A 22977-nucleotide genomic window follows, 5' to 3' on the forward strand; every position below is an offset into this window, starting at 1 on the left:
CCTGCACAGTATTTACTCTGGATATTTTGAGTTGGCCTCTGTCAGCTTTCAGCTGGCATCTGAAAATATTTTGTTTCCTAATATCTAAATCTTAATGTTGGCCTTCTGGAGTGCTGGATTACCAGACCTGTTTCAAATTATGTGGATATTTAAGTGTTTGAGCTTTGCAGATATTTGTGGCAGGTTTGTCATCTTCTGTAACAAATTGATCAACCAGCGGTTGAGTAAGTTCAGAGAACAGATGTGCAGAAAGGACAGTCAGCATTAAGAGAACAGCAAACTTCTTATTATTCTACTCCACGGATACTTTGGCACCTTAAAGGCTTAATAACCAAAACTAAAGGATAGTATTGAATGATGATTAATATTATCTGTGGGGGAGTGCATAAATCTGAGAGATGTTTGAAGCCAAATAACTTTGTTTTGAGTTATGGAGTGTTTCTAGGCAGCAGAGCTTCCCTTCAGTAAACATGGAGGGGAGAGGGCTTGGTTTGCTGTCCCTGCCTGTCTGGATGTCACCACCACCCCTGGGTGTCCCCGTGGTGCAGCAGAGCCCGAGGGCTCCGTATGAACACGGCTCTTCCCTCTTCCCTGATGGGGAAGGATGTTTGCTGGGGGGTACCCAGGAGTGCCTGAGAGGGACAGGAGGGGAGATCAGTTTGCCAGAGCCTTTTGCATCAGAGTTTGCCTTATTCTTTGAGCAACTGAAGATGCTGGAAAGCAGTGCTGGGAAAGGGCCCTGGGGGTCCTGGTGGTGCCAGCTGGCCCTGAGTCAGCAGTGCCCTGGCAGCCAGGAGGGACATCCCTGTCCTGGGGCATCAGGGAGGGGATTGTCCCGCTCTGCTCTGCCCTGGGGCGGCCTCACCTCAACATTGGGGCAGTTTGGGGGGACACAATGGAAGGAAGGGATTGAGCCATCAGAGAGTGTCCAAAGGAGGCAACGGAGATGGGGAAGGGCCTTGATTTGAAGCCGTGTGAGGACACTGAGGGCACTTGGTGTGTTCAGCTGGAGGAGACTGAGGGGAGACCTCAGTGCAGTTCCAATGCCTGGGCAGGGGCAGAGGAGGGGCAGGGACTGAGCTCTGCTCTGGGGGGACCAGGGACAGCACCCAGGGAATGGCTGGAGCTGTGTCAGGGCAGGATCAGGTTGGATCTCAGCCAAAGGTTCTTCCCCCAGAGGCTGGTTGGGCACTGCCCAGGCTCCCCAGGGCAGTGGGCACAGCCCCAAGGCTGCCAGAGCTCCAGGAGGGTTTGGCTGATCCTCTGGGGCACAGGGGGTGACTCTTGGGGATGGGCCTGTGCAGGGCCAGGGTTGGACTGGATGGTCCTTGTGGGTCCCTTCCAGCTCAGCATATTCTGGGATTCTGTAATTTTCCCACCAACTTTCATGTGGAGATGGCTTGGTTTCCAGGATCAGGACAGGGACTGGTCTCCAGGAGCTTTGGGTGCTGTTCCATCCTGTGAGCAGTGAGGCCTTTAACCCTCCCAGGAACTAATTTAGCATCAAAACCTTGTTTTGTGCACCTGATCTGTAATCCTCGTGCGATCCCCACTTTTACATGTGGTGTGCACAGGGAATCCTGGAATGAGTACAGCCACTGTCTTGGCACCATGAAATTCCGGAGCTCCACAATGCAGGAATGGCTACCATGAAGTTTTTGTGTGTAGCCACTGAAATATTTCACCCTGAAGCCATGAAAGACTCATTGAAAACAGTTTTCTTACTGCAAAGTTACAATTCCTGTGTTCCACCTAAGTAGGTGGATACGCTGTTTTTCTAGGCAAGTGAAATATTTTCAGGAATGTTCCTGGCATATCACCATGAGGGTTTCAGTAAGTAAATAAATAACAGTACTTCAATATATGTATTTAAGATATGTACTTTTAATATCTATTTTAAATATGTATTATGTATGTCATATATTTATAAATTTATAGTGTATTATTATGTCATTACTATATCATTTTATTTATATATTTATAAATATTTGTTTAAATTTATGTATATGTTTTACACATTAATGTTTACTAATTAATTTTTTATTTATTTTTATTTATAATTATTTATATTATATGTATATATAAAATATATATTTAATATAAGTAGTTCTATATATGTGAAGGGTAAAGATTTATATAGGTAGACAAGTCAATTTACCTGCTGTCCCCAACTTTTGAAATCAGTCCACCAGTAACTCCAGCACTGGCTTCCTGCTGGGGTTATTTCATACAAAGTTCTCCCTCCTCAGTGGATTGTTTTCCTTCAGCCTCAGTTCTTCAGGATTTGGCAAGAAAACCAGCCCTAAAAAAGGGGGTGGTGGACTGGAGTGTTTTCACTTTGCCCTTTTTTTTAGTGGCTGGTTTTGAAAGCCTTGTCAGAGGCTTCACATGCTGTGCCAGAGCTGAACTCTGATTATAGAAATTCTCTGAAAAGCCCTCACAGCTCCAGTGCTGAAGCTGCAGCACATCCAAAAATCCCTACTCCTGTCAGGCCTGGGAATTCTGAGTCAAAGGTTTTGGAAAATGCCTTTCTGAAAGAACTAGTTCTATATCCTGGGTGAGCGTGAGATGAAGCTTAATTTTCTTTGTTGTTTTCCTCTGGAAGACAAGGGAAATGAAGAACGTATGGAGAGCGTGGGGCTTTTCATTTGCAAAAGTCCTAATTAGCATTTTGTCTGCGTGCAGGGTGGGATAATCGGGGTTGGATGCTGTCAGGAAATCCATGGGTACATGGCTTCTGGGCACTGAAAGCCCACTGTTTAGAAAGAAATAATTAAGGTGATAAATAGTTGGGGTTTTTTTCTGGAAAGGATATGATGGTGAGAAAGAAATTGCTTTGTAATGTGAGCAGACAAAGGATAAGTTTTCTGAAAAGTCTCATTTCAGGATCAAGTGTCCCTTGAGCTTAGTTGTCTCTGGCTGACTTTCCCCTTCTTCCTTGATCCTGGGAATAGCTGGGAATAGCTGTTCTTGGTTATAACCTTTTTCTCTTTCTTTTTTTCCTGCCTTTTTTAAAGGAATATCAAAACGTTGAGACATAAGAATGTTCTGATAGGGAAAACTCTTTTTTTTTTTTTTTTTTGATGCAGTTTGTTCTTGGAAACAAAGGGAAAAGGATTTCATCTTGGCACCACCACAAATGGCCAAACACAGGGCAGAGGCAGTGCCAGGAGGTTTGGGCTCACCAGGAGTCAGTGGGTCTCGAGGGCCTTTCCTCAGTTCCTCTTTAGATAAAACACTCTGGAGAACAGGAGATGAAAAGCTGGGGTGGGAGATTTTGATAAGAAAATCTAAATACCCTTCCCACGATGGCATCACTTGAAGATTGCCAAGCTAATGTAGCCCGAGGGAATGTGAGTTCCAGAAGAAAAATAGGCTTGAACTTGGGCAGTATTTAATATTGTTGGGGGATGATCTTCCTTCTCACCAGTCATGTTTGCTCAGGAATCCCCAGCTCTGGTGCTGGTCGGAAAGAAATCCCAGGAGTAAGTGCAGGCAGCACAGGGAATTGGGTACTTGAAAGAGAAGCTTCACAAGAAATTATCTTTTAAAAGGCCAAAGGCAATTTTTCAAAGGCAATTTTTTGATGCAAGTTGCTTTTCCCATGATCTGTTAGTTCCCTGTCCTGGACAATGTGTTTTTAGGGAAATACCACACAAAGCATGATGGGAACATTGTTGAATGTTGTCTGGGCACAACTTACTGACTTCTTCCCTTCAGGAAAGAAACTGCCAATTCTTACTCCAATGTATTTATAATTTCATTTCAATTAAACTTACACAAACCAGTTTTCAAAGAAGATGCAAGACACTTTTGTAACTGAACAGTGACAATGAGTAAAACCAGAAACCCCCTAAATATAGCTTATATAGATCCCTAAATATAGCTTATTATCCAGGCACTTGGGGAACTAGATATGTGTACGTGGAAAAGAGCCTCAGGTTAAGGTTTAGGGGTTCGGTTTTCCTTTCATATTTTTTAAACAGTGTTAAAATGCTTGTGGATTTTTTGGGGGGAGGGGATTGGAGGAGGTTTATGGCTTTTTGTTTGAATTTTTTGTTTTAGGTTTTGGTTGGTTGGTTGGTTGTTTTTTTTGGTTTATTGTTTGTTGGGTTTGTTTTAAACGCCCATCTAAGTGCCAGAATCTTTGGGTTTTAATTATTTCTTCAGATTCTGCTTTTGGTATTGTTGTTGTAACTGTTGAACTCAAGTTCCTCTCTACTCTTTGACACTACTGCAAGCTGTAGCCTAAATATTTACTATTAGTGATTTTCAGAAACTAAACAGAATAAGAAATAACCAGATTGTAGTTTGTGGAAAAACAAACTTACCAGCAAACTGGACACAAGCATTGGTCAGTCCCCACTAGGCCATTTCTTATTTAACACCAGGAAAAAAACTTTTTTAAAAATGATAAATTGCTACTGAAGTTCTCTTGTGCCAGTGATGTTTCCTGCAACACATCAGTTCTGTGCCATTCACTGTGGGACTGGAGAAGAGGAGGGATGGGCTCCAACCTCTTCTGTGTGACCAGGGACAGCAGCCAGGGAATGGCTGGAGCTGTGTCAGGGCAGGCTCAGGTTGGATCTCAGCCAAAGGTTCTTCCCCCAGAGGCTGGTTGGGCACTGCCCAGGCTCCCCAGGGCAGTGGGCACAGCCCCAAGGCTGCCAGAGCTCCAGGAGGGTTTGGACAACACTCTGAGGGACAGGTTGGGATTGTTGGGGTGTCTGTGCAGGGCCAGGGTTGGACTGGATGATCTTTGTGGGTCCCTCCCAGCTCAGGGGATTCATATAATCATGGGGTGGTTTGGGTTGGGAAGGGACCTTAAAGCTCATCTCATTCCACCCCCTGCCATGGGCAGGGACACCTTCCACTAGCCCAGGTTGCTCCAAGCCCCTCCAAACTGGCCTTGGACACTCCCAGGGATGGGGCAGCCACAGCTTCTCTGGGCAACCTGTGCCAGGGCCTCCCCACCCTCACAGGGAAGGATTTCTTCCTAATCTCTACTCTAAACGTGCCCTTTGTGATTCTGTTCTCTGATTCTCACTCCTGAACAGGACATGTGCACGTTGGGATGGAGAGGAAAGAATAAAGGGGGGGTGGGGGGAGAGGTGGTAGAATTGGGCCATGATAAAAGACAGACATTTTTAAAAATTTGGGCTCGTGTCTTCTCAGAACAAAAGCATCCCCCTTTTATCGTGCCTAGCAGAGGTTTAAATAGCAGATGCTGCTCATTTTGACAGTTCCCCCCTCCAGCAGCTCCCAGCCCGCAGCACGGGGATGGCTCCGGCGGCGGGGGGGCTGTGCCTGCCCGGGATCCCCCGGGATGCTCCACCGGGATCTCCCGGAAGGGCTGTCCGTTGCCGCCGGCTGGCTGGCTGTCCGTCCGTCTGTCCCTCTGTCCTCGCTGTCTGTCTGTTTGTCCGTCCATCCGTCCATCTGTCCCCGGTGGTCCCCCCTGCGCCCGCGACTCGGGGGTTGGTTTATCCTTCCCCCTCAGCTCCCTGGAAAAGCGCGTTGGGAACAAGATAAGCACAATCTGGTGTGCGAGCGGGAGGGTCTGAGCTCCTGCCCGTCTTCCTTTTTTTTTTTTTTCCTTTTTTTTCTGTTTTTTTCCCCTCCTCGTTACAAGAAACCCCCAGTTCCCGAGGTGCCGCAGACAATGGAGCCGATGCGCTGGTACAGGAGGAGCTGATTAACAGGGGAAAAAAAGGAAAAGGGCAAAGGCTTGCAGCCCCATGTGCTGGGAGCACAGCTCTGCTGTGGGTACCGGGCAGCGGTGTCAGAGCCCAGCGAGCTGATCGCCTGCGTTTGCCGAACTTCTGGGAGCTCTAAGGATGCTTTCCAAAGCTCCGTCAAAGCCCGGAGCTGGAATATATCCACGTTGTTTGTCCAGAGGGCTCTTAGAATGGCCTAAAATAGCCAAAAGGAGAAGTGGGATTTCTGTGTAAGAGCAGTTATCCCGGTAGGATTGGGGACTCGAGGGCAGATAAACCGCGAGCAGGATCAAAGAGCGCCCATGAATTTGTCTCCTTTGTGCGGCTGCCTCTTTGTATGAGCGGGGGGCACTGGGAGCTGCAGGTGCTGAGCCATGTGCGGGGCTGCCTGGTGGCACCGGCGGCGATTCCACACACACACACTTCAGCAATAAGGAGAGGAGTGTGTTGGACTCGATTTGAGTCATTCAAATCGTAACAAAAAAGTCTTGTGTTGCTAAAACCTCGCTGCAGAGCACGGGTGCTGCAGCAGAAGGGTTTGAAAATGCTGAAGTTGAAGGCCTTCTGCTTGGATTACTGGCAGTTTTTATGTCTCCAGCCTCTTCATGGTTTCTATAAAAGGTAAGAAAACATTAACTCTGAAATGCTTCTCGGCACATGGTGCCACCAGTGCTTTCCCTTGCTGTTCTGCTCCCTTGCTGAAAGGCAGGGGAGAAGGGAGTGGTAGGGAATTAACGAGAACTTGTGACAAAGATTGTAAAGCTGCTTTTTTATTGCATTAATTATCAGCCACTCTTGTCTCTGTGCATGCAGATGTGAAGGTGCCGTTTGGCTTTAACATCTACTTTAGATCATCTCAGCTAAGACTCAGTACTTTCTCTGCCCTGATATTTTATCCTTAGGCACAGCAATGTGTAGTGTACAGACTGTAAACAGCACTGGGAGATTAATTGAAATGTCATGGAAATTTATGTAATGCAGAGAGGATCCTTTTTTTCCTCGAGATATTTAGTAATATAATAGTTCATCGTTCATCTCCCTCCCGGCACAAAGTGCACATCAGAGTCACTCAGAGCAATGGGCACTTCACTTAGGCAGGTCTGACACACAGCTCAGATGATTGATGGTGAATGGTGATCGGAAAGAATAGGTCTGGGTGTCAGATGCATTGAGCTTTGCCTATTTAATGGAACAGCAAAATAAGCAATTCCATTTAACATGTCCCTGAACTTACTCTGATGCTTTTTAATCTAAACTTTGGGTTTCTTGCTCTTGATTTCCACTACTAAGCAGAGGGAATTAGATGGGTTTGAATTTTCTGGGGGGAAAGTGGGGGATCCCTTCATTGTTAACAAAACCCGTGCGATTCTTTAAAATAGGATTCCGTTCTTGTTCTGTACACTGTCTGCTCTGGCTACCTATTGTCAGCCTACAGAAAGTGCTTTGTACTAAATGCTAATTGCAGTTGAATTTTTCATGCAGTGACTGAAGGCTGGAAAAGGGAACTGTTCCAATCTTTTTCAAGGTTTCAGGGGTACCCTGCACTTTCTGGCATTGAGTAATATAGGACCCTCATCTGTGACCATTGGCTTGTGAAGTTTCAAAAGATAGCTTTATTCTCCTCTTCTTGAAGCTTTTCACAGATTCCATTTCCAAGCCAAAAAATTTCCAACCTAGTCCCAGCCCATTGTGATGTTTTCCTTGCTGGGAAACCATCTAAAATAATAGAAATGTGGCCAGACTGTTTTGACACAAATAAATACAACTAAACCCGAGCTTTATGTCTTGGATTCCTGGCAAAATCCCAGCTTTGTGGCAAATGAATTACTCTAGAGTTATTCTACATCTCCTAATGGAAGCCTCTGCAATAGCTCAGCACTGTCCATTTATTTTCTTCCAGATAGTTAATTTATTTGCCATCAAAACCTGGACGTACTTGAGCCCCGCTCCTGCAGTGTGTTTGCATGAACAGAAGCAAAAACAGGCCTTAAGCACTTAAATATCAGATATTGAAGCACTTTGCTGTCATCTTTTTGTGAAAAAGGAAAATTGAAGGAAAGTTGCAACTTTCTCATGTGTGAGACAAAATAATTAAAGCACAGTGACAAACAAGCATGAAAAGCAGGTGCTCCAGAATAACAAAACTTAAATGCAAGGAAGTTCATATGAAAAAGAAAGAACAAAACTTACTCTCAATTACTTTTTATTAGTAATTGTAGATTGTTTAAAACAGTCTTGGAAAAGAGCCCAGGGGCTGTGCGGAGGTTTTGTGTGTGCCCTGTGTATATATTTCATATTTTTGTGTATGAAATGAGATAACCAAAACAGGACTTGAGGAACATTTCCATTAGGTCAGTCTTGCCACATGAATTTTTAGTGTTATCATGAGAGTTACTACTCTGTTACAGCTCCATGGGGTGGGGGAAGATGTGTCAGAGAACGTGGGCAGGAGCAAACTTCAGACAGCTCTGTGTGACATTCCCTGGTGACCAACCGTGGCTGCAGGTGAAGAGGGGCAATAAGGAGTTGTGGGGTACCAACACTGACCCTCTGAGCCCCCCCCCGTGTTCAGGTGGTGCTGTGACTGCAGGAGACCCCAGAGCAGACCCAGGGACAGACAGACCCTGTGGAATAGCTGCCCAGCTCCCACTGAAGCCACATGGGGTGACTCAGACACTCCTTGTTGGCCACGAGTGCTCTGCTCATCACCCCTCGTGCCCTCAATGTCCTGGCAGGGCTTGGCAAGCCCTGTGTGACATGAAATGGGACTGTTCTCTGTCCTTTTGTGGACTGTCTGACTTTTAGTTTCAGTTGCAGTCAGTGCTCAGAACTGTGGTGAGTGTTTCTTGTTGCTTCAGCAGCTCCGTGACATTCTGCTCCTTGTTGGGACATCCAGCTGTGTTTGTCAGCTTTTGTTACTCAGGGAATTCTTGTGGGTTCATGTCCAGAGAAGGGAATGGAGCTGGGGAGGGGGCTGGAGCAGCAGGAGGGGCTGAGGGAGCTGGGGGGGCTCAGCCTGGAGAAAAGGAGGCTCAGGGGGGACCTTCTGGCTCTGCAACCCCCTGACAGGAGGGGGGAGCCGGGGGGGGTCGGGCTCTGCTCCCAGGGAACGAGGGACAGGAGGAGAGGGAACAGCCTCAAGTGTTCAAAAACCACATAGATGTGGCACTTGGGGACATAGTTTAGTGGTGGCCTTGGCAGTGCTGGGTTAATGGTTGGACTCAGTAATCTCAGAAGACTCTTCCAGCCTGAGTGATTCTATGTCTGTTGCTTGACCTGGACGGCTCTGATTTATATATAATTTTATTTTGCACTGGGATATCTATAGACTTGTGTGGATATGTCTGTATTTGTATAATTTTTATGTTGCACTGGGAGCCACTTCCATGGAATTGTGTGTCTATACTGAAATCCATGGACTTCAAGAGAAGTGTGTGCAGGGTGCGCTGGGTGTTGCAACTTCTCTTGCATGTCACATCCACCCTGAACACAGGGAGTGGTGGGATAGGGCTGGCACAGTTAGAAAAGGGGCCTCTTCCTCAAACCCTTGAGAACAAGACTACACTGCGAGGCTCAGGTGGGCTGTGGTGGTGGGCTGGCCCTGCTCCCAGAGCTGTGGAGCTGGGAGCAGGATGGAGGGCAAGGAAAATGAGCCAGTCCCTCTCCCTGGCTGTAACTGCAGTGCCAGAAAACAGGGAGTCTGCATGATGGGACAAAGTAAAACCAGGACAGTTTTTCAAATGCGTTTATGTATACAAGGTAAAAATCCAACCCCAAAGTGACAAGCTGGGCATATGGCATTCCTCAGGAGAAGCCCAGGTGAGGGCAGACACCCAGCCTAGAGAGAGAGATTCTCTAGAGTTTGTTCTCTCAGCACAGCAAGGGAGAGGGGGAAATAGGACAAAATACACCAACTGCACTTTTAGTCCATTCTTTGAATTTGGCAGCATCTTCAGTAGCCAGGACTTTGCCCGTCCCCTGTATATTCATAAAACAAAGTCACTGCAAGGTGATGCTGCTCATGCCTCCAGGAGTGTGCACAGAAACCAACAGCCTGATTTATCCAAGTTGCAGCAAATTGCATAAAGCAAACCGGAGGAACTGGGGTAGAAACCTGCTCTGAAAAATGTTTGGTAATGCAGTGCTTTATGAAGATGAGGTTTCAGAGCTCTGTTGTCATTAACCCCGAGGGCATTTTGGTCAGTTCTGTAGAACCCTCACTTAAGGGCTGGTTTTGGTATCCTCTGAATGCAGGCACTGAAAGTGCTGGGATGTGCTTCTGTGACAGATTAAAGTGTGATATGAGCAAATCACTGTCGGCTTTCTGTGGGGTTGGGAGGATGAATGTCTCGTGCTTTACTTCAAGGATTATTATAAAACCATGTGGCTTCAGGTTTAGCATGTGAAAGTGAGGATTTTCCTTAGCCAGGGGGTAAAGCTTCGTGCTGTGCTGCTGCCAGCTGGTGTGTAATAGCCCAAGCAAGAAATTGTTACCATTAGCATTGCATTAAAGACCAAGCAGAAGGTGAGGAAATGTGTGACTGGCACTGAGGGCCGCTGGCATCTGGAGATTTTTCCTCCCCGAATGTCTTCTCTCATCTTGTTAAAGTAAAAGTATTTTAAAAAACACAAAGAAAATGCCAGGTTCACAAAGGCCACCTTATTGCTGGAATCCTTTGCTTGACAAGCACAGCAGTTTTCAAATTATTTCTTCTCACTCGCAGTTTTCCTTTTGGCCTGTATAAATGAGGCACGAGTCCCTTGCAGAACAATTAGGGCCATTTCTAATGAGCATCTGATTGCAGCCACCCCGATGGAACAGGCAGAGTGAGAGATGACTGGTTTTTTGAAGCGGGGATTAGTTGAAATTGTTTCTGCCACCCTTCAGCTGGGACTCACAGTTCCAACACTGTGATTCAGGATAGGTTGAATCATGTGCTTAAGCCCATCTCTGGGCAGAATAGGTCTATCTTTTGGTACGTGATTCATTCCCATGAGGATGTTTCAGTGCTGATTATAAATGAAGATGCTTTGATGAATTGGCTTGGTAGGAGCAGCTTATTGCTGCCATACTGGAATGTCACAGGGTATCTGAGTGTCAGAAGCCACTTAAAGCCACTCTGATATTGCACTCTGCAGGGCAGCTGCAGCTCATCCTCTTTCCCACTCTTATCCTAGAAAAATTTGTAGCATTTGAAGCCATTAAAGGAATTGCCTGCCTTAATTTAGATGCTGTTTCAAAGACAGCACATGGGCTTTAGATGATCTATGTCAGGGTTGTCCTCTAGGTTAACTCTTTGTTAAAAAGAATGTGCTTTGAAAGTCTTTGTTCCTCATTTCTGGTGTTAACAGCGTGGCCTCTGCTGTGGGGTTATGTGAGGTGGGTTCAGATGAGGTGGATAACAGGCAGTGCTGCATTTTAAGGGAAATGCAGCATTAAAAAAGCTGCAAAGAACTCAACGGTCGCTCGTTCCTACATTACTAATTCCTTATTTAAGAACAGATTTAATAAGGGGGGCAAAGTTCTATACATTACTATAATCCTATATTCCTGGAGACAGTAGCTGTATACTGGTTACAAACCTCAGTAACAGCAAGTGGTGGGGGGGAAAATCCTTTAAGTTCACATTCATGAGAACAGGGAGCTTCTTGTGCCACTTATGGACAGTGATGTCAGTGGGTTTGTGTTTCTTGCTGTCAGTTAAGGATGAGCTCCTTTGCAGTATCTTAAGAGCAAAGTGGGTGGGAGAAATTACTGGAGCTTTGCCTTGAACTTGCATTGAGAGTTCACCATATATGTTGTTAGAAACAAATAGTTTGCTTTCACTTGACAGTGACTTCATCCAGAGCAGGGCTGAGTCATGGCCTGGAGGACAGATCTCTCTCCAGAGGATCCTCTTGGCAACGCTTATGCAACTGCAGAGCAGCTGAGAGCTTCCCCCACCTCCCAAATCCCCCACCCTCTGGAAGCACAGCCTGCAAACAGCACAGATTGCAGTATTCCCACAGTCAGCAGAAAAATGACTAAGAGGAAACCCTCAAATAAATACACAAAGTAGAAAAATGCCTTAAAAGCCATCAGAGGATTTGTCTGCACTGAGGAACTGATTCCAAGTTGAGAAATTTAAATGAAAATACATGAAATACCTGCTAATCTGGTGGAAGCCTTCCTTGGAACGTCATTAGTTTTCTCTGAATCTAAAAGAGTCTTGGTGCAGGTGTTCAAAGTGCATTGTGCAAAATGCCTTGAATTCACAGTTCTGGTTTGTCTCAACTTCCCAGGCTGTTCTTCCTCCCAGCCTGGGATCCCTTCCTCCCATCTGATGGGATCTCTTGACTTTCCATGCCCTGGTTAACTGAGCTGTGCTGTGGGATGGGGCATGGCTGAGCCCAAACCCTGCACAGATCTATGGGGCTGCCTGATGCCTCTCCCCTTACCAGTGCTGGAACTGGGTTAAACTGGGTTCCACACCAGAGACAGTTCTTTGTGTGTATGCCTGCCTCTCCCTGCCTCTCCCCTGCAGGCTCCAGTACATCCATTCTCCAGGCTTCCTGAAACTTTCCTTTTCTCCCCCCCTTCCCTCTCACCCAGGAACCATCTGTGAGCCCTCAGGTTCTCCCTTCTCTGCACTGGTACAGATTTTAACCTTCCACAAACAGCTCTGAAGTCTGATGGGTTTGTGAGGATCTGGGAACCTGTGCTGGGGCTGTGGCTGGGGGTTCCTGCCCTTTAGCTGCCTCCCTGGAGCACAGAGGGTTTGCCAGGCTCTTCTTTCCCCCTCCAGTGTCTCCTGTATTTAGATGCAGCGGATGGGCAGCCCCTGGAGCAGTCCCAGTTTAATTGTGCCTCTGGCTCAGTGCCCTGCAGAGGGGAATTGGAAGCTTTCTGAGTTTCCTTTGATAGTTGTCCAAGACTGAGTCACAGAAAAGGGAGTCTGGGAGCACAGTGGTGGCCTGGAGACATCCAAGGAGAAGCTGCAGCTGGAAGGGTCCTGGAGGGGCCTCTGTGAAGGATCCTAAACTCTCCAGCATGCTGGGGATGAGGGGGATGCCCTTTATCAAAATGCCAGGTTCAGGCTGGGTTTGTTGAGCAGAAGGAGTGGTGTGTGCTTGTCACTGCTGTCAACTCCCAGGAAACAGCGTGGTTTGCATATTCTGGTCATGAAAAATCAGAAAAGGAAGTTAAAAGGGAAGGAAAGAGAATACAGTGAAGGCTGAGGAAAAAATACGTGGTGAAGATATTTTATTTAAACCCCTTCTCTAAGTCAAAATATTGGCGTGTTGCAAGTTGAAGGTTTAAAGGTGCCGTAAGTTGTCCAAAGAGCCAGAATGCTTTTCAAGCTAAAAATTTAAACTCCATCTATTTGTCAGACTCTTTTCAATCCTTAATTGGTAATAGCTGTTGTATAAGGGGAATACTACCTAAGTTAAAAATAGGTCTGGGACTGCAGTGACAACCTAAAGCAGGCAAGCTCCAACAGTTACATTTTCCTTTTGTCAAATGACTATAAAAATAATGTACATCAGAACAAAAATTATGTTAAAATCTGGTTTGTGACCATTTCATCCCGGTAAAAACTTCAGCAAAATAGGCAAATTTTATTCTTTACCCTTGAAGGCTGCAGCAGGCCCTTTTCCCTATGGCAGGAATGTTACACTGACCTGATTTAGGCTGAGCCTAAGGCACAGTTAGAGCACTCAGGCTATCTTAGCTGCAGACATGCCACTGTGAAGCGATGCACCATTCAGAGCAGGGGCTTTATCCAAAACCAAATCAGATAAGGTGTCCTGGGTGCTGCTTTTCTCTGAGCCACCTCATCCTACCTCTGGTGACACTCTGGGCTCCTCTCCTCTCTGAACCCTCTGCTTATCATCCTGCAGGCTCTGCTGCCAAATAGGAATGAATCTCCAGAGGGGGGAGAGTAATAGAGTGTGAGGCTCCAAATTAAGCGCTGCCATTCTATTAATATCATTTAAAAGTAACACACCACCTACAGCTCGTAAAGGAACCTCAGCTGTAGCATTTTTAAATACTCAGAGTGATTTATGTCCCTCATAATATCTTTGCCTGCAGCAGCTTTGTTTCCAGTGTAAAAAATAGAAAATAGATTAAAAGCCTCCAGTTCCTCTAGAAATGGCCTCAAGTTGTGCCAGGAGAGGTTTAGGTTGGATATTAGGAAAAATTCCTTCACTGAAAGGGTTGTCCAGCCCTGGCACAGCTGCCCAGGGCAGTGGTGGGGTCACCAGCCCTGGAGGGATTTAAAAGCCGTGTGGATGTGGGATAACCTTGGGGGCATGGGTTAGTGGTGGCCTTGGCAGTGCTGGACTTGGTGATATCAGAGGGCTTTTCCAACCTCAGTGTGATTCTATGATTCTTTTCTGCCATTACCTCCCTGCCTTCCCTCCAACATTTTTTTTAAGGATTCCTAAGTGCTCTCCATCAGTGTAGTTGCTCTGGGTTCTCTTAGCAATCCAAAACATTGGGAGAATCCTATTGTTACTCAAATGGGTGGTATGTGCTTGGCAGTGGCCAAGTTGAGGGCTCTGACAAACTTCTGCTGAATTTTTCCCAGGGTTTGTGTGCTATTGATTCTTCCAATGGTTTTTCCTGCCCTGCAGCTGCTCCCTGCTCCTGTGCACAGCCAGCAGAACAAAACCTGTGTGTGTGTGTGTGTCAGGCATTTCAGGCTGCCTTGGTGCAGCCTCACAAACTCACCTGCATCAGCAGTTGCAGCCAAAGCTCTCCTGCAGCTGAGCAGGCTCTGAATCCCTTCTGCTGACTGAACTTCAGGCAGGGCACCCACCTTCAGCTGCCTCCACTGTGTGCTCAGCTCCCAGGAGCAATTGGAGCCTGCCCGTGTAACAACCACCTTGGATTAGGGATTGTGCCTGTTTGGATTAAAGATTGCCTCCTAAAAGAGGTGCAGAATGTTTTGCAGAGTTGAGAATCACTTCCCCTGTTTTACAGGCAGTAAAATGCAAGAGCAAAAGATCTGGTGTGTCCACTTGATGTAGAAATGTGGAAATAAACGGGGGAAACTTCAGGAAAAAGTGACCTTCTGATGCAGGGGCAGCACCTCATGACTGAGCCTATTAATGCATCCAACGAAAATAAAAATCCACTCAGTGTCACAGAATCTCAGAATGGTTTGGGCTGGAAGGGACCTTAAAGCCCATCCAGTGCCACCCCCTGCCATGGGCAGGGACACCTTCCACTAGCCCAGGTTGCTCCAAGCCCCGTCCAACCTGGCCTTGGACACTTCCAGGGCTGGGGCAGCCACAGCTTCTCTGGGCAACCTGTGCCAGGGCCTCCCCACCCTCAGTGTCACCTTCCTGGTGTCCTGGGGAGACACACTGATGCTGAACTGGGAAAAACCAGTGTGCTGAAGTGGGAAGCAAGTTTGGAAAGAGGCAGAACTTCTCCTTGCACCTTGGCAGGACTAAGAGTTTGTGGTACATGACCCACGAGCAGGGCACTGTCCTGGCTCCAGACACATGTGGCTATAGGTGCTTGCAAACAGGGAGTAGCTGATGAAGGTTTCCAGGGAGTACAATGGGAGAAAAAAATCAGCAAATAAGTATTTGTGTGGGGGGAGTTGAGCACAGGCCCATGCACAGTGGGGCTGGGTGGGGGCAGTGATGTCCTGGGAATGGAATCTGTTGTTTTATTGCGAGGGGAAGAGATAACTGAAGTTTTCATCACCACACCCAGAGAGGAGGAATAACCCAGGCAGGCAGCAATGGCTCCACACAGCCCTGTACCAACCCACAGGCTCAGCATTGCCTGGGATTTGTGGGCCACACCTGAGTGTGGGAGAAGATTGTCGCTGGAATCATGACAGTAGGTTATGGTGGAGGTACAAAATGGAAAATCCATGTTGAAGACAGACAGGGCTCCAAATGGCCCCTGCAGTGCTGGGACTCCACTTGTCCCACAGGGAAAGCAAACAGGGCTTCAAAACAGTGAAATCATTTGATATGCTAATGTGTGACACAGTGATGTCACTGGGAACAAAGGGGAGCAAAGTAAACAGCCGAGACAAAAGAGATTTACTGTCTTATTGCTCCTCTAGTCCTGAATAAGGTTTTTCTGAATAGTAAGAAATAGCTGATCTGTCCATTTTCTCTTTGATATCCATTCTGTTGCCTCCTTGGTAATCTTATTCTGGAGGAGCTGTTTTCAGAGAAGGCAGCCCAGCATGGGAGACAATTAGCAGCAGGTTTGATGAATCACCAGCTCTTCACATCTGGGTGTGTGCAGGAATCAGCAGCACCCGCGCCCCGGCACATTTCCCCCTGCCCTCCTGAGGCTCTGCAGGATCCTGGGGGTTCAACATTGCCCTCAAATATCATCTCAAGGAGCATTTCACAGCAATCCCTTCTTCAGATTTGCACCAGAATAAGCAGCATTTATTTACAGCTGAGATTTGATCATAAAACTGAAATACGAGTCATATTAACTCATTATGTGATTTGCATAGTGTGCAGCATTTTCTGGATGGATATTAAATAATATATATTCCCTGCAGAATAATAATAATAATAATATAATATAATATTCCCTGCTTGCTTAGAGGAGTGATACCTTCATTTGGCCAGGTCTCTTTTGGAATCAGGGGACAAACTCAGCTCAAGGGCTGAAACAGTCTCTACAGTATTTCATAAATCTTCTCATTTTCATGGGAAATGCTGCAGCAATGATTTAAAAAACCCAAACAACACAAACCCCACAAAACACACCACCCTCTAAACCACCCTGCAGCATCTCACCTCTGCCCTACTATGCTTTCATGTTATTTTCATCCATTTGGGCACTGGCTGTGCACAGGTTTGAGAAATGTGGATGAAGACGGTGATTAAAAGATTCTCTTGCACATCTCATCCCCTGAATCTATCTTTAGAGACAGATAAAAATACAATTCCTGCAGATGTTGGTACTGTCAAAATATTGCGACTGCAGGGGAATCAAGGAGTGTATAATCTCAATATATCAATTCCCCTGGAGCCTCAGGTATGAGCTCAAAGAGATGGAGTTGACACAACTGAGTGTGCTGTTTGATACCTTCGTACTGCACCCAAAAGAAACAACGAGTTCTAAACCCTTTACATAATGGGTTTATTTATGCCAAATGAAATAGTTCGAGTGCACTCAGTACACACCCCAGGAAGTCTCTCTCGTAGGCACTTCATCTCTCCAGTTGGTGGGTGAAGGTACTGGACAGGGATCAGCTGCTCTGCCTCAACTGACGTAGCTTTTTCCAGCATTGAAATGTATTCCAGTGGTTAAGAACAGATGTATAAGTTTCTAATGTAATTTTCCTTCATTAAGCCTATTGATTTAAAATGTAAAATCCGCTGTGGAGCTTGGTCTGACTTTTTTTTATGAGCCGTCAAGAGCTTGCTCCAGGAACCATTATCAGAAACTCCCAAAGCAGAATATATTTCAGAATGGTGGGAGCAGTCATGAGGTCCTGGATAAAATGGTCTTATAGAAAACGGAGTTATGCAACAGAAAACAGTTAATCATAAAATCATTCCGTTCTGTGAAGAAACAGCGTGAACTTCGTTTCTTGCTTAATTAAGTTTTATAATATAAACATGTATCTGATGTCTTTGATCCAGAAGAGCCCCTGCTAATGGTGCTGTTGACCTCTTTGCAGAGAAGAGAGTGGGCTGAGCAAGGGCTTAGGGAGCTTTAATCTGTCAGAGCTGCAACTCTGACTTTCAGGGTGGTCTTGGAGGCACGAGGGCAGGATTTAAAACGCTCGTCCTACAGCAACAATAACAAGACTTCCCTAAGGTTGATGCCATGTGAGTGTGTGCTGGGGCTTAAAGTCGAGTGAAACTTTTGGCAATAAATGCTGTGTGTTTAAACTTATCCAGCACAGCAAAAGGATTCCATATGCATAATCAATAAGTTGTTGGGTTTTTTGGTTTGTTTGGGGGTTTTATTTTTAATCAGCTGTTGCCATTTTAATATTGCTGTGATTTCCAGGCTGAGTGTCTTAGCTGATATTCGCTATTGAAAGCCATGACTTCGTCTGCGCTCAAATCCAGCTTTGGAAAATGACTCATTACTTTTTTTGGCACTGAAAAGTTTATTACAGTACACAAAAAATTTTGCAAACAGCTGAGAGTTTCTCCAGCCTAAGCCATTTGATGTAGTGTGTATTTGGTGAGCATTCACAGTGCTCATAAGGGATTTTCTAGGGCAGTGTTATTGGGCTGGGGTTTTTTTTGAAGTGAAATAAATTAGAATAACTTGGTGCAGGTGCTGCATAGGTAGGGTTTTCTTGCTTGACCACGTGGAGCAGTGCTAGACAGAGCTTTCTGAACAGCCTCTAGTAATCTCTTCTGGCTTGCAAATAATGTAAACAACGAATCTTATAAATCATGAAGAAAGGAGTAACCCGAGAGTTCAGATGGGAAAGCTGCCTTCTCCCGGAGTTCATTTGAGTGGAGGTCGGAGGAATCACTTGGAAGTCTGGAATCAGTGCTTGGCTGCTGCCTGAGCTTGGACTAACTCTGCCGTGTGCTGCTGAGCTGACTCGGTCCCTGGGCTGTTTGGAACCTCTTTCACTTCGCAAACACGTCGGGGGAGGTCATGAAGGGGGATGGCAGCGCCGTGTGGAACCTGATGTGGAAATACTGCATTTCTGTCAGGACCATCAGGTACGGGGAGAAGATCTAAAACTTGGTTTCGGGGCTAAGTCTGAAAACTGCATGTGTTAGAGCTTGCCTGTCCTGCACCCTGCAGAGTTAACTCTCAGGAGGCTGAGAGGATTATTAGGGTGGATTCTTGCTTGTCATTATACTGAAGCTGTGACAAGAAAAATACAGGGTTATTGCAAAAAAATCTTCAAGCAAAGCGGAGTTTTCATGATTTCAGAGTTTTGGAAATACTTCTGGCTCATTTGCTCTTGGAAATACCTCTGTCTCATTTACAAGCAGGAAAAAGTAGGAATATGAAAGAAACCTTATTTTAGTGAATGAAAATTCAAGAATTCTTATTTTCCTTTAAATGCTTGCCTGTCATAACTTTCTGTTTATTATATCTCCCAAATCCATTTGTTCTTAGCACATGGCGAGCATCACTTGCTTCAGACAAAGGAGGAGGGGGGAGAAAAGAAGGTGGCTTTTAGGGCAGGATTAAACTCTGAGTTGAGTCTCCAGTGTCTCTAAGCTGGTGCGGTGCTATGACCTTACCTGTGAGAACACAGGAGGCTTAAATCCAAGGAGGGGGGCTGTGGGTGCTGTGCATGGCACGTTCTGGAGGTGGGTCATGTTTGACACGCTGCCTGCTCCCTGCCAAGAGCAGTTGCTGTGGATTCCAGCCGAGCTCATTCCAGGAATGGAGCTATTAAAGAGGATGTTTGGTGATGGTGTGTTCTCATGGCGATTTTATACATTTAAAAACAGTTGGCTGTTTCCAGGCGGTGGGTTCTTTGTGGGACATGGTTACGGGGGTTAAATGGTACCTTTGGTCACACCAGGTCCCTGGAGAAATCATGTAATCTCAGTAATTACTGCATTTCACACTGGGTAATTATTCTGTGCTGAGGACATAGTTTATAGAGCCTGAATTCCTGCGTGAACTTTCATTGCAACCAGAACGAGACTGTGGAAAGCTGGTTATCATCAGGGTACCGAAATAAAGCCAAGAAGTCCCTTAGTTCCCAGCAGATGGTGAGTCAATATAATAGAAACTGGAAAGAATCCCCAAGAGAGGATTTGATTAAAATAAAAGTCATTTGATTTAAGATCTGTGTTTAGAACCAGGAGCAGAGGGAAAGCCCGAAACCAACCACATCAGTGCAGTCCTTACAGCCCAGATGCTCATCCCGACCTTGGTGCTGCTGGAACTGGCTGAGAAAAGTCCTCTGCAAACCCCTCAGCCTCGAGGGTGGATGTTCCTGCTAAGACTAAGCTTTAAAGGGTCCTCAGAGGCCGGAGGTGTGGTGATTTTCTGACGTTTAACATGCAAATTGTGATCTCCTGCAAACAGCCACTTCTTTATTTCGTGGGTGACCTTACTGCTGTGGAGGTTGAAAATTAGCTGAATTCCTTACAGCAGGGCTTATTTATAGAGCTGTTGGTGGTTCTCACAGCCAGCATAATGCAAAGTAATGTGCCCCTGTGTTACAGCACTGAGGGGATTTTCAATTAATGTTTTTGGTTGTTTTGACAGATCCTATTTTCTTTGGCAGCGATACCAATAAGTTTAAGAGTATAAAAAAAGAATTTTTCCTTTGTGGAAAAAGATTTCTACCACCTTAGGTTGCTTTTCTGACTTACTTCAGAGACCCTGAGGCTCTCCCTGTGTTTTGGGAGACTTCAGAAACAATCTGGCTCATTTTTTATCCGTCAAGTGTGAGGCTTGTCCCAGTCCTTCTCCCTCCTTGCATCATCTCTCCTTTCTGGAAGACTGTGAAGCCCATGGAGCCCTTGCTGGAGGTTTCAATGAGCCTCAGTGTGCTCTGTACCAGCAGAGTGAGTCTGTTTTTCCCTGCCCTGGTGAAAGCAGCAGTGAGTGCACCGAATACACTGGGCCAGTTGTCCCCCAGCCCCTTCCATACACACAGGCTGAATGGGGGGGTTTATGCCTTGCTGGGAAAACAGCCCCACTCCAAAAGGAAAATTATTATGAACTAGGTTTTAAGGTTGGTCTTGTTTCCACTGGACTCCAACAGCTTTAAAAAAACATATTTGAGGGTCTTTGTTGTCTGTTTTAATTGGCTTCTGGGCAGAGATCATCTACATCCGTGTGTGTGTGTGTAAGTTGACGTGGCTAGACCCTAAACCTGTAGGGTCATGGCTGTTTGCAAAGGGAAATATGTGTGTAGAATAAAAGGCACCAGTTTGCTTTTAGCATAGGAGAGTTTTGGAATAAAGCTGGAAGCTCAGGAGAGAGCAGGATGGTGTGGTGTGGAAAAACACTGCACTGCCTAAATAATGGGGGTTTTCTGCTGTGGGCCTACTTCTAGAGCACAACTGCAAAAGTTATAAAGATGAAGGGGTTTCTTCACTATTGTGCCAAAGCTGATTTTGTTGCACTTAATGTGAAACTTGTGTCCTTCCAAAGCTTGTTTCTCTGAGCCAGATGAAGCCTCACTATTGCCAGGCTGTATCCCAAGGCACAGCAGGAGAGAATCCCAGACTGGTTTAGGTTGGAAGGGACCTTAAAGCCCATCTCATTCCACCCCCTGCCATGGGCAGGGACACCTTCCACCAGCCCAGGTTGCTCCAAGCCCCATCCAACCTGGCCTTGGACACTTCCAGGGCTGGGGCAGCCACAGCTTCTCTGGGCAAGAGAGGCAGGGTCTGGCTACACCCCCCCGGCACGGAACAAGCAGTGGGATGATCCCACATCCCAGGACAGCGCCCACCCAGAGCTGGCGTTCCCAGGTATCCAGGGAGGGAGAGTTGTCATTCCTATCCTATCTGCACTGTGTTTCCACCTTATGGGATACAGGATGATGATGCTCTTCCCCTGGTGAGCAGTGGCTCATGCCACAGCGCGGTGGTTTTGGCTCTCCTTGGTGGCTGCAGCCCCTGCCTGCACGGGAGGTGTTAATGCTCCTTCCCAGAGTGCTGTGCAATGTCTCTGATGTTTCTGGAAATGGCAGTAATGGTGTTTGTCACCAGCCCTGTTCCTGAGCAAGGGGCACAGTGTCACTGGCTGTGCTGTCACCACAGCTCTGCTCGAGTCACTCACCCTTCACACTGAGCCCATCGCTGTCCCAGTCTGGGTGTGGAGGGGGAACAGTGTCCTTCCCACTCCTCTGAAGGTCACTGTGAGGGAATATTGCAGTAAATAGCACTGCTTTCCTCTGATGGGGAATCTCCACTTGTGATGGTATTTGCAGGTGGAAAACTTTCCCAGGATCAGAGAGTTGGCAAAGCCTGAAAGCGGAACCGGGGGGAGAGCATCAGCAGTCATTTATTTCTGTTAAAGTTACATTTTAATAATCCATCGTGAGTGGGGGAGAGGCAAATATACAAGGAGGAAATTATTTATCAATATATTCAGGTTTGCCATGGTATTTGTAGGAACCTGGTAGTGTTGAAGCAGAGGAGAACATGTTAGAGAAGGACAGGGAGCAGATGAGCTGCATGGGGAAGGACTCGTCCCTCGGTGGTGTCCTGTGTGCCAGCCAGCACAGGGATGGGGTTAGTGGTTGGAGACTGGAGCCATCTGAATCAGCAGATCCCCAGCCCACAGAGAATAAATTACAGGGTTTATAGTAATGTAACACATAGTTTTCAGCTTGCATCTTAAAATTCCACTTGCAAGTAATGGAGGAAAGCAGTCAATAGTTAGTTCTTAGTGCTCTCCACATCTGGAAAAAAGTAAGAATTAGTCCTCAGTCTGAGCTGTCAGGGAGTTTCTTCCCTTATTTTCCTTCTGCTACAAACATTTTCCATTTGGGTTCAGTCATACTTTATTTTTAGTTGTCTGCATTGGCTTTTTTTTTCCCCTGAAGACTGACAGAACAGTGCTGTGAGTTCATCAAGCAAAACCCACACCCTGAGCAGTGAAAGGTTCCCATCTGGGCTTCAGTGGCACTGGGGGCAGCACGAGCTACTGGAACTGGGGAGGGGAGGGACAGCTGTGGAAGCTTGGAGCACATAAAGGCAGTGTGGTGTATCTCGGGTAGGTGTTGATAAATGTTCTCAGCATCCCCACCTCATCATGAAAGCTCTGACTACCCTAAATGTGACCTAAATGTGATCAATTCAATAGTATGGGCTGAAGAGCCAGGGCTGGGAATAGTTTGCTCTGTAGTTCCTGGGCAAATATCAGCAGAGTTCCCTTCCTGTGGCTATTTAACACATGACCAAAGATAATGGGGTGTAGAATCAGATATTTAATTTATGCAAGGCAGTTTTCACCAGAAATGGCAACTAGAACACCCACCTCAGCTGTTCCTCCTGGCACCCACAGGGTTAATGTTTGTGACAACCACCTGGACAAGGAGAATATCTGTTCTGTGTTGTTTCAATGGTAAGCAATAGAGTTGGCACCTTTTCTTAAGAGCAGACATTAACAATGTGATTTTCCCATAGCTATTTCATGGCTTAAAACACTAATGAGAACCACTCAAAATTCACTTCTAAAATTTAGGGGAAAAAAAAAAAAAAAAAAAAAAAAAAAAACAACAAAAAACCCCAAACACAGAGACTTCCATATTTATCTCCAACATGTGTATATTTTTATATTCAGTTTCTATGTGGGTTCCTTTGTCATCTGCACAGTGGT

At 46.1% G+C, this 22977-nt stretch overlaps 1 protein-coding gene across 9 annotated transcripts in view; it reads left to right on the forward strand.

Annotated features, from left to right (window-relative positions):
- IQSEC1 (IQ motif and Sec7 domain ArfGEF 1) overlaps positions 1-22977 on the forward strand; it is a 336618-nt gene that overhangs the window by 185873 nt on the left and 127768 nt on the right. Inside the window, exon 1 of one of the 9 annotated variants that reach the window (XM_039384586.1) lies at positions 5820-6338. The exons of the other annotated variants lie outside the window; for them this stretch is intronic. Within the exon in view, the coding sequence (XP_039240520.1) occupies positions 6262-6338 (77 nt within the window). The 5' untranslated portion in view covers positions 5820-6261. Of the gene's footprint in view, positions 1-5819; positions 6339-22977 lie in introns of those variants that run through there. 9 annotated transcript variants of the gene reach the window in all.

The sequence above is a fragment of the Pipra filicauda genome, unplaced genomic scaffold, assembly GCF_003945595.2.
Source record: "Pipra filicauda isolate LSUMZ 115617 unplaced genomic scaffold, ASM394559v2 scaffold360_size730234_pilon, whole genome shotgun sequence".
NCBI classification, from domain to species: Eukaryota; Metazoa; Chordata; class Aves; order Passeriformes; family Pipridae; genus Pipra; species Pipra filicauda.